At 41.4% G+C, this 19769-nt stretch overlaps 1 protein-coding gene across 1 annotated transcript; it reads right to left on the reverse strand.

Moving 5' to 3' along the window:
- Positions 1-997: 997 nt before the first annotated feature.
- LOC149984400 (ferroportin-like) lies at positions 998-9450 on the reverse strand. Its single transcript, XM_090230670.1, has 8 exons — positions 9267-9450; positions 6202-6269; positions 5813-5972; positions 5090-5205; positions 4534-4660; positions 3986-4278; positions 2290-2962; positions 998-1334 (listed from the first exon to the last, which is right to left on the reverse strand). The coding sequence occupies exons 1-8, from the start codon at positions 9367-9369 to the stop codon at positions 1069-1071; spliced, it is 1806 nt and encodes a 601-aa protein (XP_090086796.1). The 5' UTR covers positions 9370-9450; the 3' UTR covers positions 998-1068.
- Between the last annotated feature and the right edge of the window lie 10319 nt (positions 9451-19769).

Raw genomic sequence — 19769 nt, forward strand, 5'->3', positions numbered from 1 at the left:
AGTACACAAGCAATTATGGTCCGTTTGGTTTCCTCTGATTTCAATGCATGTTGTTTTATTTCTTACTATCTTTATGTTCTTATGATATGTTCCTGCGATCCGGTTTAAATTCTATCTGTTTTTAATGATATCATGTGTTAATCAATAGGCACATGTCTGCCTGATTCATCCACAGAGAAACAGACCAGGAGAAGATGACACTACAGCCTCTCTCTTCTGTCCATCAAGGGGGTCTCCTTTATAATGTTCAGTATCTCACAATCTGACACCAACTTCCCTTTAGTTTTCCTTTTGGACTTCCTGGATCTCCAAGTGGACGGAGCAGTAACATGTTTGCCACTTGTTAAAGTTGTTAAGTCTCGTTGCTTCTTCTTTTTGTTACTGTCACCTGCTTCACCAGGCCCAGTTCTTTACTATGTGAGGGTTAGAAAAATACATCCATCCATCCAATTCCCATCCCAACTCTGAGTCGGTCAACAGACTGCCATAATGAAGCTCTTGCAGTAATCCAAAATGTCTGGAAAGGCGTGTTCTGCTGCTGCTGCCTCAGCCTGCCCTCTGTGCCCTTTTCCTGAGGTGGGAGAACCTACCACGGTAGGGGACCAACACTAAGGTGGGAGAACCTACCACGGTATGGGAGCAACACTAAGGTGGGAGAACCTACCACGGTATGGGACCAACACTAAGGTGGGAGAACCTACCACGGTAGGGGACCAACACCGCATCTGTTGCGACCACCTCAACCTATGTACAGAAGGGAAAAGGTGGATCTTACTTTAGTTAACCTGAGTTCTAGTTTGTTACCGTACCTTAGCACTTGGCCGTACTACACCTGACCATGCAGGGAGATAGCAACCAGGTTGGGGAGGACACGACAGACAGTTGCTGTGTTGTGCTGTAATGAATGAATGGCTGGATGGTGGGGAAGGAGTGTCACAGTATTGTATTGTTGCCTAGCAATGAGAGTGCAGAGGGAACAAGAGAGAAGAGACATTCATTTCACAGGCAGGCGCAGGCAGAGTGGAGTCTTTGGGCACATGCTTTGTCGCGGAAAGCCGCACGGCCTCCCTACGTGTCCAGACATCCAGCAGGTTTCCTCTTGGCTTTGCGTGCGTATAGGAAGTACATTGTGTGTCCTGTGGTGATGAACAGTACAGAGATGATGACCAGGATGCCAAAGTGCTGGGGCTGCGGAGCAGAGATGACCATGATGAAGTGGAGAAGGTCCATCAAGTAGTTCATGGAGCTCTGGACCCCGTTGACCACACCACGTTCTGACTCACAGATGTTCTCCTGAAGCAGCTGGGTCACGGTCAGGTCAAAGGACCACAGACCTGGAACACACAGGATACACAGACAATGGTCAGTGGTTGCTTTGGTCTATACAGATTGACCACTATACTATAGTCTATACAGATAGACTACTAGACTATGGTCTATACAGATAGACTACTACACTATGGTCTATACAGATTGACCACTATACTATAGTCTATACAGATAGACTACTACACTATGGTCTATACAGATTGACCACTATACTATATACTATACTGGAACGAATTGCAATCTCTGAAGCTGGAGACTCACATCTCCCTCACTAGCTTTAAGCACCAGCTGTCAGAGCATTTTACAGATCACTGCACCTGTACTTAGCCTATCTGTAAACAGCCCATCTATCTACCTACCTCATCCTCATACTGGTATTTATTTTGCTCCTTTGCACCCCAGTATCTCTACCTGCACATTCATCTTCTGCACATCAATCACTCCAGTGTTTAATTGCTATATTGTAATTACTTCGCCACCATGGCCTATTTATTTCCTTATCTTACCTCATTTGCACTCACTGTATATAGACTTTTTGTTTTCTTTTGTTCTACTGTATTATTGACTATGTTTTGTTTATTCCATGTGTAACTCTGTGTTGTTGTATGTGTCGAACTGCTTTGCTTTATCTTGTCCAGGTCGCAGTTATAAATGAGAACTTGTTCTCAACTAGCCTACCTGGTTAAATAAAGATGAAATAAAAATAAATAAATAAAAACTATAGTCTATATAGATAGACCCCCACACTCTGTCATCAAAACTGGTAAAAATATTCCGGTATAATACAAAAATGATTATCTTCCAACACTATCTGAACTAATTTACTGTTGAGTTTCAAAAGAACTGAATACCCACAGCCTAGGTTAGAAACATGCATAATACAGTTGCTATTGTTAAGCTGTGGATCAGCAACTCAATCCAATTGTGAAGGGCCTGGGTCTGCTCGTCCCTCTTACTCACCGATGCGTGCTGTGATGACCCCCAAGAACAGCAGGATTATAGAGATGTAGGAGTCTGGCTCCATGCCTGATGGCATATTCTCAAACAGCACCGTGTTGTTGGTCCAGTGGATGGACGAGCGGTCGGGCAGCAGCGGCTGATTAATGCCACCCCGCATCGGGTAGGTGTGTTTCTGCCTCTGGCCCTCCACCATCCCCCCGGCCGCCGACAACGTTGAGTTGGCGTCCAGGAAGGGCCTGAGCAGGCGGAGGTCCATGGGGCTGCCGGGGGCGAACACAGAACACACACACAGCAGCAGACAGCAAAGATGGAGACAGCTGGAGATGATGCCTGTGTTGACTAAACCGTAGGCCTTCCTCAGCTTGGTGAACATGATGGTGCCCATGAGGCCTGTTATAGCCGAGACCCCCATCAGCAGACTGAGCAGGGAGCCACTGATGCCCTGGGTGTAGGCGTAGCCCGTGGTGATGCAGTCGAAGCCCAGGACAGTTGTGTAGAGGAAGGCCAGGCCCATCCCAGCCAGGAAGACATCCTGGCGGTAGTAGGCCCTCCAGCCGTCCTTACAGGTGCTCAGCAGCCAGCGGAAGCGTCCAAAACACAGAGGCAGGTTGGTGACCTCCTTGAGGTTCAGGCTCATGTCGTCATCACTGAGGCCCGGGGCTGATGTCACCACCTCACTATGCTCTACTGAGAGGGAGAGGACAAGCATAAGTCAAGCTACTAACAATGATCTACTGAGAGGACAAGCATCAGTCAAGCTACTAACAATGATCTCCTGAGAGGACAAGCATCAGTCATGCTACTAACAATGATCTACTGAGAGGACAAGCATCAGTCAAGCTACTAACAATGATCTACTGAGAGGACCAGCATCAGTTAAGCTTCTAACAATGATCTACTGAGAGGGAGAGGACAAGCATCAGTAATGATACTAACAATGCTCTACTGAGAGGACAAGCATCAGTCATGCTACTAACAATGCTCTACTGAGAGGGAGAGGACAAGCATCAGTCATGATACTAACAATGCTCTACTGAGAGGACAAGCATCAGTCAAGCTACTAACAATGATCTACTGAGAGGACAAGCATCAGTCATGCTACTAACAATGATCTACTGAGAGGACAAGCATCAGTCATGCTACTAACAATGATCTACTGAGAGGACAAGCATCAGTCATGCTACTAACAATGATCTACTGAGAGGGAGAGGACAAGCATCCGTCATGCTACTAACAATGCTCTACTGAGAGGGAGAAGACAAGCATCAGTCATGCTACTAACAATGATCTACTGAGAGGACAAGCATCAGTCAAGCTACTAACAATGATCTACTGAGAGGGAGAGGACAAGCATCAGTCATGCTACTAACAATACTCTACTGAGAGGACAAGCATCAGTCATGCTACTAACAATGATCTCCTGAGAGGACAAGCATCAGTCATGCTACTAACAATGATCTACTGAGAGGACAAGCATCAGTCATGCTACTAACAATGATCTACTGAGAGGACAAGCATCAGTCATGCTACTAACAATACTCTACTGACAATTGTAGCTGGAAACAGCCGATTTCATTCCATTTTACTGTAAAGTAAAGCTATGCTTCACTGTAAAGTTGGATGAAACAGGTTGGAAGATCCACTATTCTTGACTTTACCAACTCAACTACTGAAGTAGTCACACAGTGACCAGGACAACAGGACACTGACCTTGTGACCCCCTCCTCTCCACCAGTCCCTCCGTCCTCTCTGCTGGTCTCTCTAGGGAGGCCTGGCCGTCCTCGGGCGCAGGTGGTTTGACGGACAGCGCCGGGACAATGCGGTAGACCCGGGACAGGAAGATAAACTCCACGATGAGGGACACCAGGTTCCAGCCCAGGATGAAACCGCAGCCGATCACGTTGGAGGCCAGGGTCATGACCTGTCCCACCGCCAGCGGTGCCAGGATGTTGGTCACCTGATCGATGCGCCGCATGGTAGCATTCATCCCTTCAGATGAGAATCAACCAAAAGGTACAGGGTTTAGTTTGGTTGTGGTGATATGGTATCTGTGTTACCAGCTTTACCAATGGCTACATTATCAAACGGCCTCTATTGTAATGCATGTGATACATCCTAGATAAACTAAATACATAGAGTGTCTGATAACCTTGAAGTGCTTTAACCAGCAGCCAGTTCAGCAGCCGAAACAGAAACAACAATCCCTTGTGATGTAATAGCGTGTGGCAGGTCTGCCAGTCTCACCGGCGAGGTGCCCCCGGTTGTATCCAGTGATAACCACAATCCAGTCCCTCTGGATGGCGATGGTCAGCGCTGTGCTTGCTAGGTTAGCCACATCTGCCAGGACGATCACCACCGTATAACAAACCACCTTGTGTAAGTTTTGTGATGCAACACGTTACTACACATGACAGCACAGAGCAGCAGGAGGCTCAGAACAGCAGCAGCAACAACAACAACATGGACACAGAACAGTGCAGGTGAAACAGCAACCGTCACAGCAGTTTGCAATAATATATCTAGCCTGATTCTCAACAGACCTGGGTTTAAATAGTATTCATTTTCTTTCAAATACATTGAGTGTTTGATTGAGCATGCCTGGAGCACTGGATGGGTGGGGTTTGTCATTTTAGGACTATTCCATTGGTTCCATTGCACCGGGCAAACTCAATCAAGTGCAGATAAAGTCTTTGAAAGGATACAAATACTATTTCAATCCATATCTGATTCCAAAACATACTGTTGGTTCACATCATGAGAGTTTAGACAGTATGGGAGAGAAAATGAAAAATATACTCACAGTTAACCAGCCATCCCAAATGCTCTCAATCCACTGTTTATATAAGAAGACCAACATCAGCACAATGCTACACACCGTCACTGAAATGTTCTGAACCAACAAGGATGCATGCGCCACTAAAACCAAGGAAGGAGAAGAAACTAAGACTCTAAAATAGTCTGGGACAATGCATTTCAGAGAACCATAAAGACTTCTACAGAACCATAAATGTATGATTGGTCTTAAAGGGGCATTCTGCAGTTGCCATAGTACATTCATTTTATGGACTTTTAAAGTAGTGATATATAGCCATTGATTCTAAAATAATATTACTTATAAATGACTCATGAGCTTAGATCATCTGTTGTACCCCATTAGATCCCCAAATATACGCTTGTTTTACTTTGTAATTGTAAACTAACTCTGTATAGCTTAAAAACATGATTCAAACTATAATGTTCGTCTCATGGATGGTCAGTACTTGCATCCATAGCTCTATCTATGAATTTGTGAGTGGTTACATTTATCCAGCCAAATCCCTCAGCAATTTACCCAAATAGTGGTAGGATGCAACTTTGTTACTGTTTGAACTGCAGAGTGCCCATGTGAGGCAGGGAGGCAGGCAATTAGGACTGTATCCCAAATAGTATCCTATTCCCTATTATATTGCAGTACCTTTCGGGTGCCATTTGGGACTAGATGTCAGTCCCTATAGCTGTAAATATAAATGATTGTTGGTCTAACCTTTGTTCCTGGGGTTGCGGTCAACCCAGTCCCCAATCAACGCCCCTAACAGCAGCACTGACCCCGCCACCACCAAGCCGAATATTGCGGTCAGCAGCAGGTTCCGTCCATACAGCTCGATCAGGAACACCGAAATGGCAAAGTGCCACATACGGTCACCCTATTAGGAAGACAAATAGTCATCATGACGGAGAAGAACGTTTTCAGCTTTTGGCTTTTAGCTTTTTACTCTTTCTAGGGGTAAAGGGCATATAGAGAAATGTAAAGTATGTCCATCTTTCATTGATTTGCAAGACACTACCAGGTTGATGACATAAACCTTATAGTGTCCAGCCGGTATGGCTTTGTAGCTCCCTTACCCATTGTTGTTACATGAAAAGGCTTCTTACCCACATGGACAGTGCCCCACTGACGTAGATCAGGAATTTAGGGCCCCTGAGGTAGATGAGGGCTGACCCTGGTGAGTATGTTCAACAGAGACACACAGTAACATGAACAATAACCAGAGATAACATCATTATGAGTCTACAGGACACATTCTGCATCTATAGCTGGAAAACCACCTAACATTAAGCACTGGGCATCAGAGTATGTCTGAACATATTTAGGACCAGGATGTGTTCTGATCAGAAAACAAAAGCATTAAGTTGCTCTTACACCTAACACTTTACATTAAGTAGCTCTTATACCTAACACTTTACATTAAGTAGCTCTTATACCTAACACTTTACATTAAGTAGCTCTTATACCTAACACTTTACATTAAGTAGCTCGTACACCTAACACTTTACATTAAGTAGCTCGTACACCTAACACTTTACATTAAGTAGCTCTTATACCTAACACTTTACATTAAGTTACTCTAACACCGAACACTTTACATTAAGTAGCTCGTACACATAACACTTTACATTAAGTAGCTCGTACACCTAACACTTTACATTAAGTAGCTCTTATACCTAACACTTTACATTAAGTAGCTCTTACACCTAACACTTTACATTAAGTAGCGCCTACACCTAACACTTTACATTAAGTAGCTCTTATGCCTAACACTTTACATTAAGTTATCTTACACCTACTGTAACCCGTTACATTAAGTTGCTCTTATACTTAACACGTTACATTAAGTAGCTCTTATGCCTAGCACTTTACATTAAGTAGCTCTTACAACTAAACGCTACATTAAGTTGCTCTTATACCTAACATTTTACATTAAGTAGATCGTACACCTAAAACTTTACATTAAGTAGCTCTTATAGCTAACCCTTTATGTTAAGTAGCTCTTATACCTAACACTTTACATTAAGTTACTCTAACACCTAACACTTTACATTAAGTAGCTCGTATACCTAACACTTTACATTAAGTAGCTCTTATACCTAACACTTTACATTAAGTTACTCTAACACCTAACACTTTACATTAAGTAGCTCGTACACCTAACACTTTACATTAAGTTACTCTAACACCTAAGACTTTACATTAAGTTACTTTAACATCTAACACTTTACATTAAGTAGCTCGTACACCTAACACTTTACATTAAGTTACTCTAACACCTAACACTTTACGTTTAGTGGCTCATTCTCCTTAACACTTTACATTAAGGTACTCTAACACCTAACACTTTACATTAAGTTACTTTAACACCTAACACTTTACATTAAGTTACTTTAACACCTAACACTTTACATTAAGTAGCTCTTATACCTAACACTTTACATTAAGTTACTTTAACACCTAACACTTTACATTAAGTTACTCTAACACCTAACACTTTACATTAAGTTACTTTAACACCTAACACTTTACATTAAGTTACTCTAACACCTAACACTTTACATTAAGTTACTTTAACACCTAACACTTTACATTAAGTAGCTCACACACCTAACACTTTACATTAAGTTACTTTAACACCTAACACTTTACATTAAGTTACTCTAACACCTAACACTTTACATTAAGTTACTTTAACACCTAACACTTTACATTAAGTAGCTCATACACCTAACACTTTACATTAAGTAGCTCATACACCTAACACTTTACATTAAGTAGCTCGTACACCTAACACTTTACATGAAGTAGCTCTTACACCTAACACTTTACATGAAGTAGCTCTTACACCTAACACTTTACATTAAGTAGCGCATACACCTAACACTTTACATTAAGTAGCTCATACACCTAACACTTTACATTAAGTAGCGCATACACCTAGCACTTTACATTAAGTAGCTCGTACACCTAACACTTTACATTAAGTAGCTCATACACCTAACACTTTACATTAAGTAGCTCATACACCTAACACTTTACATTAAGTTACTCTAACACCTAACACTTTACATTAAGTTACTCTAACACCTAACACTTTACATTAAGTTACTTTAACACCTAACACTTTACATTAAGTTACTTTAACACCTAACACTTTACATTAAGTTACTTTAACACCTAACACTTTACATTAAGTAGCTCATACACCTAACACTTTACATTAAGTAGCTCATACACCTAACACTTTACATTAAGTTACTCTAACACCTAACACTTTACATTAAGTTACTTTAACACCTAACACTTTACATTAAGTTACTCTAACACCTAACACTTTACATTAAGTTACTTTAACACCTAACACTTTACATTAAGTTACTTTAACACCTAACACTTTACATTAAGTAGCTCATACACCTAACACTTTACATTAAGTAGCTCGTACACCTAACACTTTACATTAAGTAGCTCATACACCTAACACTTTACATTAAATAGCTCATACACCTAACACTTTACATTAAGTTACTCTAACACCTAACACTTTACATTAAGTTACTCTAACACCTAACACTTTACATTAAGTTACTTTAACACCTAACACTTTACATTAAGTTACTTTAACACCTAACACTTTACATTAAGTAGCTCATACACCTAACACTTTACATTAAGTAGCTCATACACCTAACACTTTACATTAAGTAGCGCATACACCTAGCACTTTACATTAAGTAGCTCGTACACCTAACACTTTACATTAAGTAGCTCATACACCTAACACTTTACATTAAGTAGCTCATACACCTAACACTTTACATTAAGTTGCTCTAACACCTAACACTTTACATTAAGTTACTCTAACACCTAACACTTTACATTAAGTAGCTCTTACACCTAACACTTTACATTAAGTTACTCTAACACCTAACACTTTACATTAAGTAGCTCATACACCTAACACTTTACATTAAGTTGCTCTTACACCTAGCACTTTATATTGAATTGCTCTAATACCTATATAAATGTAACACTGTGGTTCCGACAATCACAACGTGTTGTTACATCATCATTAAGTAATAGCTGTGTAGTTGTATTGTCAGGTCATGAGGTCAGGGTAAACTCCTGGTCATCTCTCTCTCTCCACTCCCGCAATAGACGAGCTGACCTGATGTACTCCTGGCCTTCCTGGCTCGAGCCTCCCTGATGTCATCAGACTCAAGCTCCACCACCACCCCTCCACACTGGGCTGCGTCTGCTCGCAGGGACATTGCCTGTACAGAGTCCAAACCAGGTCACCGGTAAGGGGTCAGAGGTCATACAACTACTGTACAAGAATCCAGAAGGGTCTTGTCAACTTAATGGAACTAGTAGAGTTAAGAATGGGCCTGCTCAACTCAACTGAACTTGAACATACAGTTGAAGTCGAAAGTTTACATACACCTTAGCCAAATACATTTAAACTCAGTCTTTCACAATTCCTGACATTTAATCCTAGTGAAAATTCCCTTCCTTATGTCAGTTAGGATCACCACTTTATTTTAAGAATGTGAAACGTCAGAATAATAGTAGAGATTTATTTCAGCTTTTATTTATTTCATCACATTCCCAGTGGGTCAGAAGTTTACATACACTCAAATAGTATTTGGTCGCATTGCCTTATAAAGGTTTAACTTGGGTCAAGCGTTTCGGGTAGCCTTCCACAAGCTTCCCACAATAAGTTGGATGAAGTTTGGTCCATTCCTCCTGACAGAGCTGGTGTAACTGAGTAAGGTTTGTCGGCCTCCTTGCTCGCACACACTTTTTCAGTTCTGCCCACAAATTTCTATAGGATTGAGGTCAGGACTTCGTGATGACCATTCCAATACCTTGACTTTGTTGTCCTTAAGCCATTTTGCCACAACTTTGGAAGTATGCTTGAGGTCATTGTCCATTTGGAAGACCCATTTGCAACCAAGCTTTAACTTCCTGACTGTCTTGTGTCTTGAGATGTTGCTTCAACATATCCACATAATTTTCCTCCCTCGTGATGCCATGTATTTTGTGTAGTGCACCAGTCCCTCCTGCAGTAAAGCACACCCACAACATGATGCTGCCACCCCCGTGCTTCACGGTTGGGATGGTGTTCTTCGGCTTGCAAGCATCCCTCTTTTTCCTCCAAATATAACGATGGTCATTATGGCCAAACAGTTCTATTTTTGTTTCATCAGACCAGAGGACAATTCTCCAAAAAGTACGATCTTTGTCCCCATGTGCAGTTGCAAACCGTAGTCTGGCTTTTTTTTAATCGTAGTTTTGGAGCAGTGGCTTCTTCCTTGCTGAGCTGCCTTTCAGGTTATGTTAATATAGGACTCGTTTTACTGTGGATATAGATACTTTTGAACTTGTTTCCTCCAGCGTCTTCACAAGGTCCTTTGCTGTTGTTCTGGGATTGATTTGCACTTTTCGCACCAAAGTATGTTCATCTCTAGGAGACAGAACGCGTCTCCTTCCTTTACTTGCTTACTATTGTTTGTACAGGTGAATGTGGTACCTTCAGACGTTTGGAAATTTCTCCCAAGGATGAACCAGACTTGTGAAGGTCTACAATTTTTTTTCTGAGGTCTTGGCTGATTTCTTTTGATTTAACCATGTTGTCAGGCAAAGAAGCACTGAGTTTGAAGGTAGGCCTTGAAATAATTCCACAGGTACACCTCCAATTAACTCAAAATTATGTCAATTAGCCTGTCAGAAGCTTCTAAAGCCATGACATCATTTTCTAGAATTGTCCAAGCTGTTTAAAGGCACAGTCAACTTGGTGTATGTAAACTTGTGACCCATTGGAATTGTGATACAGTGAATTATAAGTGAAATAATCTGCCTGTAAACAATTGTTGGAAAAATTACTTGTCATGAAAATTATAGTTTGTTAATAAGAAATGTGTGGACTTTTAATGACTCCAACCTAAGTGTATGTAAACTTCCGATTGTAACTAGTATTATTAAGAATGGGTCTACTCAACTCAATAGAACTAGTATTATTAAGGATGGGTCTACTCAACTCAATAGAACTAGTAGTATTAAGAATGGGTCTACTCAACTCAATAGAACTAGTATTATTAAGAATGGGTCTACTCAACTCAATAGAACTAGTAGTATTAAGAATGGGTCTACTCAACTCAATAGAACTAGTATTATTAAGAATGGGTCTACTCAACTCAATTGAACTAGAATAGAACTAGTAGTATTAACAATGGGTCTACTCAACTCAATAGAACTAGTAGTATTAAGAATGGGTCTACTCAACTCAATAGAACTAGTATTATTAAGAATGGGTCTACTCAACTCAATTGAACTAGAACAGAACTAGTAGTATTAACAATGGGTCTACTCAACTCAATAGAACTAGTATTATTAAGAATGGGTCTACTCAACTCAATAGAACTAGTATTATTAAGAATGGGTCTACTCAACTCAATTGAACTAGAATAGAACTAGTAGTATTAAGAATGGGTCTACTCAACTCAATAGAACTAGTATTATTAAGAATGGGTCTACTCAACTCAATTGAACTAGAATAGAACTAATAGTATTAAGAATGGGTCTACTCAACTCAATATAACTAGTAGTATTAAGAATGGGTCTACTCAACTCAATAGTCTGTTTAATAAAGGTGTGTGGGTGCATTTCAGAGTCCTAAGGGAATTCACTAGTAATAGAAAACCCGAAACTCATTGAACATATTCTTTAGAACACGTGTCTAACTCATTCCATGGAGGGCCGAGTGTCTGCAGGTTTTCACTCCTCCCTTGTACTTGATTGAGGAATTAAGGTCACTAATTAGTAAGGAACTCCCCTCATCTGGTTGTCTAGGTCTTAATTGAAAGGAAAACCAAAAATCAGCAGACTCTTGGCTCTCCATGGAATGAGTTTGACACCCTTGCTTTAGAAGTTCAATTCCTTTTAACATCACATCAGCATTTAAATGACAGATTTAAGAAAGGTTTGTTGACATGAAGTTAAAGGGCATCTTATTAAGCCTCAACCATGTCTAACATGTTCATCTGTTGAACTCCGTATCTGGTTGCATTTGACCAGATCAGATTATGTTCAGTGACAGACACCGGATGGATTCTGATTCATAAACCCTCATGTTAATTATCTTAGTGCCACCAGTCATCTTGTACCTTATCCTTTATAACTCAGAAACCATCTCAGATAAACGTCTCAGACAAAATATTGTCAACCAGAAAGTACATCACACCGCAAATGTTGTTCTCAAATTAATTGTGCTTTGCTCGTCTGAAATGAATTCAAATAGTATTTCAGTGTTATTGAACATGACTTGCAGTTCAGATTCTGAGGCCTACATATGAGATGGCTCCCATAGGTCATCAGGTCAAATCATCTGCAGCAGGGTACACATTCTGTTTACCTCAAATCTGGCAATAACATACTCTACCTCAGGAAGACAGGATCACACATTTTAAACACACATTTTAAACACAACTTAAAGCCCTGAAAACAAATACATTTGAGCATTTCTAGCACTGTGCATCGATGTGCTGTACTAAACTGCAGAGCAAAACCAAGCCAACATTTCCAATCCTACATGTAAAAAAAATATATTGACACATCTCAAGACATTTCTCAAACAATCCCAACATCACCTTGGCTCTGATGTCAGGGTGAATCCTTGCTGGTGCTCCTTGATGAGGTGTCTTTTGCCATGTATCCTACATGCTCCTCTTTCCGGAGAGCTGGAATTCAAGCTATAGTAGTATAAAAGGCTTGATAGAATCAGTGTGTAAAAATGCACCATTGTATAAAAGTGCCAGAAAAGCAGAACGAGGGACAACAAAAGCAGCCAGAGTATTCCAAAGCACGTGACAATGAGGGGACAATATCTCTGTCCCCCCGCACCACAGAAAGGATAACCGTGTCACTCGTATGACACATGCACACACAGACAAAAACCCACACACAGACGCACACGCGCACACAAGAGACCAATTGAGTTCTGACAAAACTTGACCAGTGATAACATGAAACCATAACAAATAACGCAAAAGTTCTTTACAGTATGTAAGTTATACGGAACAACAATATAAACAGAAAATGTAAAAGTCTTTATCCCATATTTCATTAGCTAAAATAAAAGATCCCGGAAATGTTCCATACTCCCAAAAATCGTATTTCTTTCAAATGTTGTGCACAAATGTGTTTACATCTCTCTTTGTGAGCATTTCTCCTTTACCAAAATAATCCATCCACCTGACAGGTGTGACATATCAATAATCTGATTAAACAGCATGATCATTACACATTACACATTTTCATTATGACAAATATTGGCACATCAAACAGAGGATGTAAGGAGCTTTCCGTATTTAGTTCCGTTCTGTGTCTTTCTTTATTTACAGTAGATACAGTCGGCCTCTGTCTTTTCACATGGACATAATTGTGCAGTGATGAACTTGGCTGCCTACTGGTCCTCTTGCATCAGTCTCACCAATAACAAGCCACACATGCCATGCAAAAAGCAGGAAGCTGTGGGAGTAAAAAATAGTGCTCAAACACTGTTGAATCATAACAATTACATAAGGTTTATTTCCTTAAAATGAACCTATCAATTTGATCAATATCATTGGCCTTCTGACCATGTAGCAATAAGTAATTATGTTTTGAAAGCGAGAAGGTAATTAAAAACTGAAAGGGATAAATAATTCCACAGAAAGATTATGATAGTGAGTGTTGTTTTACTGTAGAGTGCAGGTCAAAATTATGACCATGAATTGACCACCAAGTACCCTATCGGGAATGTGTGTGTGTGTGTGTGTGTGTGTGCATGCGTATCAGAGGAGTTGAGTACTGCAGAAGACACACTTCTGCCTGATATGGATTAAGTATTCTTCTCCTTCGTTGTTCTACATGTCTCTGAACTTAAGTGTCATTCTAAAAGGGGGTTATGATTGCCTCTGTCCATGACATGTTTCTTCAGGAAGAGGGTGAATCTGTAGAGGGCCACTAGAGGGATGGAGACACAGGGGAGAGCAGACAGCATCACACAGCAGACACCCAGCGGGATAGGGCTGCAACTCAGCCATGGTGAAGTGGACCTATTGAAAGGAGAGGATGTTTCTTTACCCAGTTCATCTAAAAATATGTGAAGTTTGCATCGATCGCGTTTATTGGATGTAAAATGACTGGATTAAACATGAAGTAATATCATAATGTATTGTTATCTGTATCTTGTCCTAGTTCAGCATGAAGTGATGCAACATTGCAACATGCATCAACATGCAACAAAAGATGTCTCTTACATAGTCAGGGTTCCATGCAGCGTAAGTGGGTTGAGTTTCAGCCTGGACAACCACGTAAGCCAGGAAGACCATCAGCAGCATCAGAAGGCTGATCACTCTGCACATGGCCTGAAAATGTTGGGCCTTCGCCCCGTCCTCCAATCCATGTCATCACTGAACCTGAGAACAAAGAAACATTCTCAGATGAGTTGAAGATTTTATACTATTTTGTTATCTTTGCGCTTGAGATTGAGCTTGTTCAGAAGTGAGATCATTTATAGATGGAAAAAACACATAAATTGAGTAGACCTCACTTGTTTATCCCATAGCTGTAAACCACAGCGATGATCTCAAAGAAGACTATGATGAGTAGAGGCAGGGATCCTACATAGCTGTTGAAGATCTCCAGACAGTAGTTTCCTGAGCCCATGGTAAAGATCAGAGCCACAGTGAAGGAGGCAAGGCACATCAACCCTAATAAAACAAACAGATTATCCATGACTGATTCTATTTTATTACTATTTTCTTAAATGTATATTTGTATGTATTTTCTGAATGTATTAAACAGAGAGAGCGAGAGGGAGGGGACGACAGTGGGGAATGCTAGAGAGAGTTTGAGTCACAGGGCAGTAAAGGCCAGATTTGTAACCTATGCTGACACCAGCATTACCGCTAGACCAGCTAGGCCACCAGATATTAGAAAAGCTGAGAACATTCAGTAGATTGTTTTGGAGTCTGAAGGAGCTTGAATGGTATGTCTATAGCAGTGAAGGCTCTTCAGAGGAGGAAGGGGAGGACCATCTTCCTCAATAAAACTCCAGATTGTGGCTTTAATCTAAACTCACATTCCCCCATGTTGAGTTGCGCAAGAGATGACCCCTTGACACAGTTTAAGTAGGATCAATAGCACAAGTTTAATATACCCAGTGGAGGTTCCTCAGAGGAGGAAGGGGAGGACCGTATTCACGTCACCAAATAATTGATTAAAACACACTGTTTTGCAATGGTCTACAGTAGCCTCAACAACACTCTGTAGGGTAGCACCATTGTGTAGTCGGAGGACAGCTAGCTTCCGTCCTCTTCTGGGTACATTTACTTCAATACAAAACCTAGGAGGCTCTTGGTTCTCTCCCCTTCCATAGACTTACACTGTAATTATGACAACTTCCGGAGGACATCCTCCAAACTGCTCTTGAAGCATGAACTGACATGTTGTCCAACCAATCAAAGGATCAGAGAATGAATTTAGTACTGGAAGCATAAACTACAATCGCCAGCTCCAAGGCCCTCAAACACCAATGATATAAGGGACCAGGAAAGCATCTTTGAAAGCAGACTTAACTTTTAATCAGAAAAGCACTAGTAATGTGTGCTGTGTGAAATGTGGCAAAAGGTCGCAGGGTTCAAGGGGGCCGAAAACTTTCGCAAGGCACTGTATCTAGCTAAATCTGGTGCGATGGCATGTTGTACATGGTCCCTGACAAAAAATATATATACATATATATATATATATATATATATATATATATATATATATATATATATATATATATATATATATATATATATATATATATATATATATATATATACTGTATATATAAAAAGTTTGAAATATCCAATAAATGTCGTTCCACTTCATGATTGTGTCCCACTTGTTGTTGATTCTTCACAAAAAAATACAGTTTTATATCTTTATGTTTGAAGCCTGAAATGTGGCAAAAGGTCGCAAAGTTCAAGGGGGCCGAATACTTTCGCAAGGCACTGTAGCTGGGCCGTACGCACTACCCTCTGTACAGTAGAAGACACACAATTACCACAACAAACTGTGATTGGATGGAATTTTATAGTATTTTTGGTGCTGGCCAGCAGGGCTAGTAGACCTAAAATTCTACTATCCCGGGTCCAAAATGTCACTCGCCAGTGTGCCAGTTTGGCACATTTTCTACTAGCCCGGTCTGAAAAATACTAACTTAATTTCCATCCATAGTAAACTGGGTTGGACTTGCTAGGTGTTGAAAATATGTACTGTACCAGTCAAAAGTTTGGACACACCTACTCATTCAAGGGTTTTTTTTTGCCAAGGAGGAATGGAACACCGCGCACACCCGTCTCCAGCAGAGGGCGCAGGCCGCAGTGGGGCCCCGGTCTTTCATCCCGGTGACAGGGTCTGGCTTTCTACGAAGGACCTGCTCCTCCACCTGCCCTGCCAAAAGCTGAGCCCATGGGTTTGTGGGCCCATTCAAAGTCCTGAGGAGAGTCAATGAGGTGACGTACAGATTACTACTCCCCATCAATTACCGTATCTCACCCTCATTTCATGTATCTCTCCTCAGGCCGGTAGCAGCTGGGCCCTTGGCTAGTGCTGGACCCCACGACGCACCTCCCCCTCCCTTGCACGTCGAGGGGGCCCCGGCATACTCCATCCGCAGCCTGTTGGAGGGCTTCTCCAGTACCTGGTCGACTGGGAGGGGTACGGTCCCGAAGATCGATGCTGGGTTCCGGCACATTACGTTCTGGATCGTTCTCTCATTCGGGACTTCCACAGGCGCACAGCGTCTCCGGGGTCGTCCCCGAGGTCAGCAGTGCCCCGCTGCTGGAGCAGCGCCTCGGGGGGAGGGTACTGTCACACCAGCCTTTGCTTTGGCTCCCCGTTCTGTTCAGCTCAGGCATTCAGCGTAGCTGGCCTTCTAGCTTCTGCCGAACCTACTGCTGGGAAACATCCTTCACTCATCAACCCTGGACCTGTCTCGTCATCATTACACACACCTGGTTCCAATCCCCACTCTATCACTGTATATATACTCCCTCTGCCATTTGTCTTTGTGGGTCATTGTAAATGTTACTTGTTTTCCTGAGAGGAATTTCTCCTACTATTTCCTGAGTACTTTATATGTTGCACTTTGGGTTCGCCCTGTGCCTTTTTGTTTATGAAGATAGATTTTGAGCACAACAGCGTTTGGGTTTCGTCCTGCTTTGATCTATGGTCCTTAAACTAAGGACCAGTAGTTCTAAACCTGTGACTGCCTCCTGCCTACTCCTCTCTACACCACTGACTGTAGATCACTGTAGATCCAGTCTGGATATGGCTTCAACTCCAAATTTGCAAGACAAATTTCCCGAAAGGGAAACAAAATAAAAATCATTAATAGGTACAGTTTTCCTACAAAGAAAGTCTCAGTATGAGCTAGTCTATCAACATGAACTGGAGCAATGCACTGACTTGTGTATCTAACATAACCTGTGAATGTAATCTGGTATTGTCGATTGTGACATCAATATCTTAATGTGTTTTCAATCAGTTTCTACATCTCAAAACCCTGTAGTTTAACTGCTTATTATGTTTAGAGGGAATATTACAAATTCAGGATACCTCAGGGACTGTGTCATCGAAGTAGAAGACAAAAATTACGAACGTGAAGGGACTGATCAGCCTCCATGAAGGCGGCCGGTAGTCTAGCAGTTAGAGCGTTGCATCAGTAACTGAAAGGTCTCTGGTTCGAATACCCAAGATGAAAACTCTGTCGTTGTGCCCTTGAGCAAGGCACTAGAACTGAATTTAGTCCAGGGGTGCCTTACTACTATGGTTGACCCTGTAAAACAAGACATTCATTGAACCTATCCGGTGTATGTGACAATAAAACATATTATTTTTTATCTGCCAGTAGAAGTTGCAACTGGGCCAGGCTCTGTGGTATAATAAATACATGACAATGGTTATCATTTTGTCATAGTAATCAATGGCATGTTGCATCTAGAACTCCCCTATCAATACTCCCACCATCTTGAATAATGCAGTTATCCTAGAGATTGGTGAACTGTGTTTTGTGCAGTAGGAACATGCTGTGGGCACTTATGAGGAGATGTCAGGTTTTTCACAGAGAACAGGGATATGCTGAATCCTTAGAATACACAGGGCGGTCCCATGATGCCTATCATAAGCACGCACTCTGTGAGTATCCCTATAAATTATAGGACTTACTAACAGACGACAAGACCACGTTTCTGCGAGGTGCGGCCCATTGGACGAATGATCCCATCTCCTTGGAAACCAAATACCGATCAATGAAAAAGTATCCTACGCAGATGGAAGCAATCATCCCCGAGGGCATCCTGCGAAACGCACTGTTTCTCATTCAAGACCAACGGACTGACTTCACAATACATCCCGACCTGGATCAGAGAAAGAATGAAAACAACTCTAATAGACTTTACCTTCCGGGGCTGAGGACGGAGGACTGACTTCACAATACATCCCGACCTGGATCAGAGAAAGAATGAAAACAACTCTAATAGACTTTACCTTCCGGGACTGAGGACGGAGGACTGACTTCACAATACATCCCGACCTGGATCAGAGAAAGAATGAAAACAACTCTAATAGACTTTACCTTCCGGGACTGAGGACGGAGGACTGACTTCACAATACATCCCGACCTGGATCAGAGAAAGAATGAAAACAACTCTAATAGACTTTACCTTCCGGGACTGAGGACGGAGGACTGCGCGAGAGAGAGAAGTGGGACTCACTCCTTTGGCTGTGAGCTATTTTTGGCCTGTTGGCCTCATATCACTACTGTCAAGAGAAGAGGACAATGGACGTTTTTTTTCTCCATCACATCCTCGAGGAATCCACTTGGTCAGGCAACATCGGCATTCAAGTACATAACCTATTGCATTCACAAATTCCTCTGAAAGTGGCGTTGTGTGTGACGTGGTGGAAGTCATTGAGTAATTGTAAGACGGCTGGTCGAATTTACGAGCCCATATTCAATACTGTCCCGGCATTGTCCACATTCGGATGCTAACTGATTGCCCAGTTCATTGTCTATTCCTGGTTGGTGAAGCTCTCTATAAGGTCACGGTTGTGAAAGAATGTGTTGGTGAACCCCTTTCTCATTGTCTCTTTCAATTACTAAGATCAAGTCATTCTCAAAAATCCTGTGAATATTCTGTTGTACTGCCTGACTTGAGTATGGAAGTTCATTCATATCGACCTGTGGAGATTCTCACCTCAATAACTGTGTTGTATCTCCTTATACCCTGCTTTTATATTGTATCTTTAACTATCTCATTTTCCAACTGATTTAGTCTAGTAAATAAAACCTTAAATGAATTATTTGTGGCATTGTGTTACTTTACGAGCTATTGAGTTCTTGAGGTTCCAGACACTCGACGACTGTTCAGAATGAGAACATGGTAAAAATGATTATATTGTTGATAGGATTAACACTGTAAAGTTTAATGATAACTACTGATGGAGTTCATTCAAAAGTCTCTCTATAAGCAACCCTTAATGGTGCCCCTTTCAGATTCATTTGAACAAGATAACCAGATGAATCAAATAAATCTGATCCATTCGTTATTCCATAAATAATCAGTAAATTATC

This window comes from Oncorhynchus mykiss, chromosome 3 (assembly GCF_057628025.1).
Source record: "Oncorhynchus mykiss isolate SJ-2025 chromosome 3, ASM5762802v1, whole genome shotgun sequence".
Classification (NCBI taxonomy): domain Eukaryota; kingdom Metazoa; phylum Chordata; class Actinopteri; order Salmoniformes; family Salmonidae; genus Oncorhynchus; species Oncorhynchus mykiss.

Bases quoted from the DNA above. Each gene is read 5' to 3' on its own strand.
- LOC149984400 (XM_090230670.1), bottom strand. From the start codon at position 9,369: ATGTCCCTGCGAGCAGACGCAGCCCAGTGTGGAGGGGTGGTGGTGGAG. The intron at 5,206-5,812 runs GTTAGACCAACA...CCTTGGTTTTAG, and splicing joins CCGCAACCCCAGGAACAAAG to TGGCGCATGCATCCTTGTTG. The intron at 4,661-5,089 runs GTGAGTATATTT...AACTTACACAAG, and splicing joins TTTGGGATGGCTGGTTAACT to GTGGTTTGTTATACGGTGGT.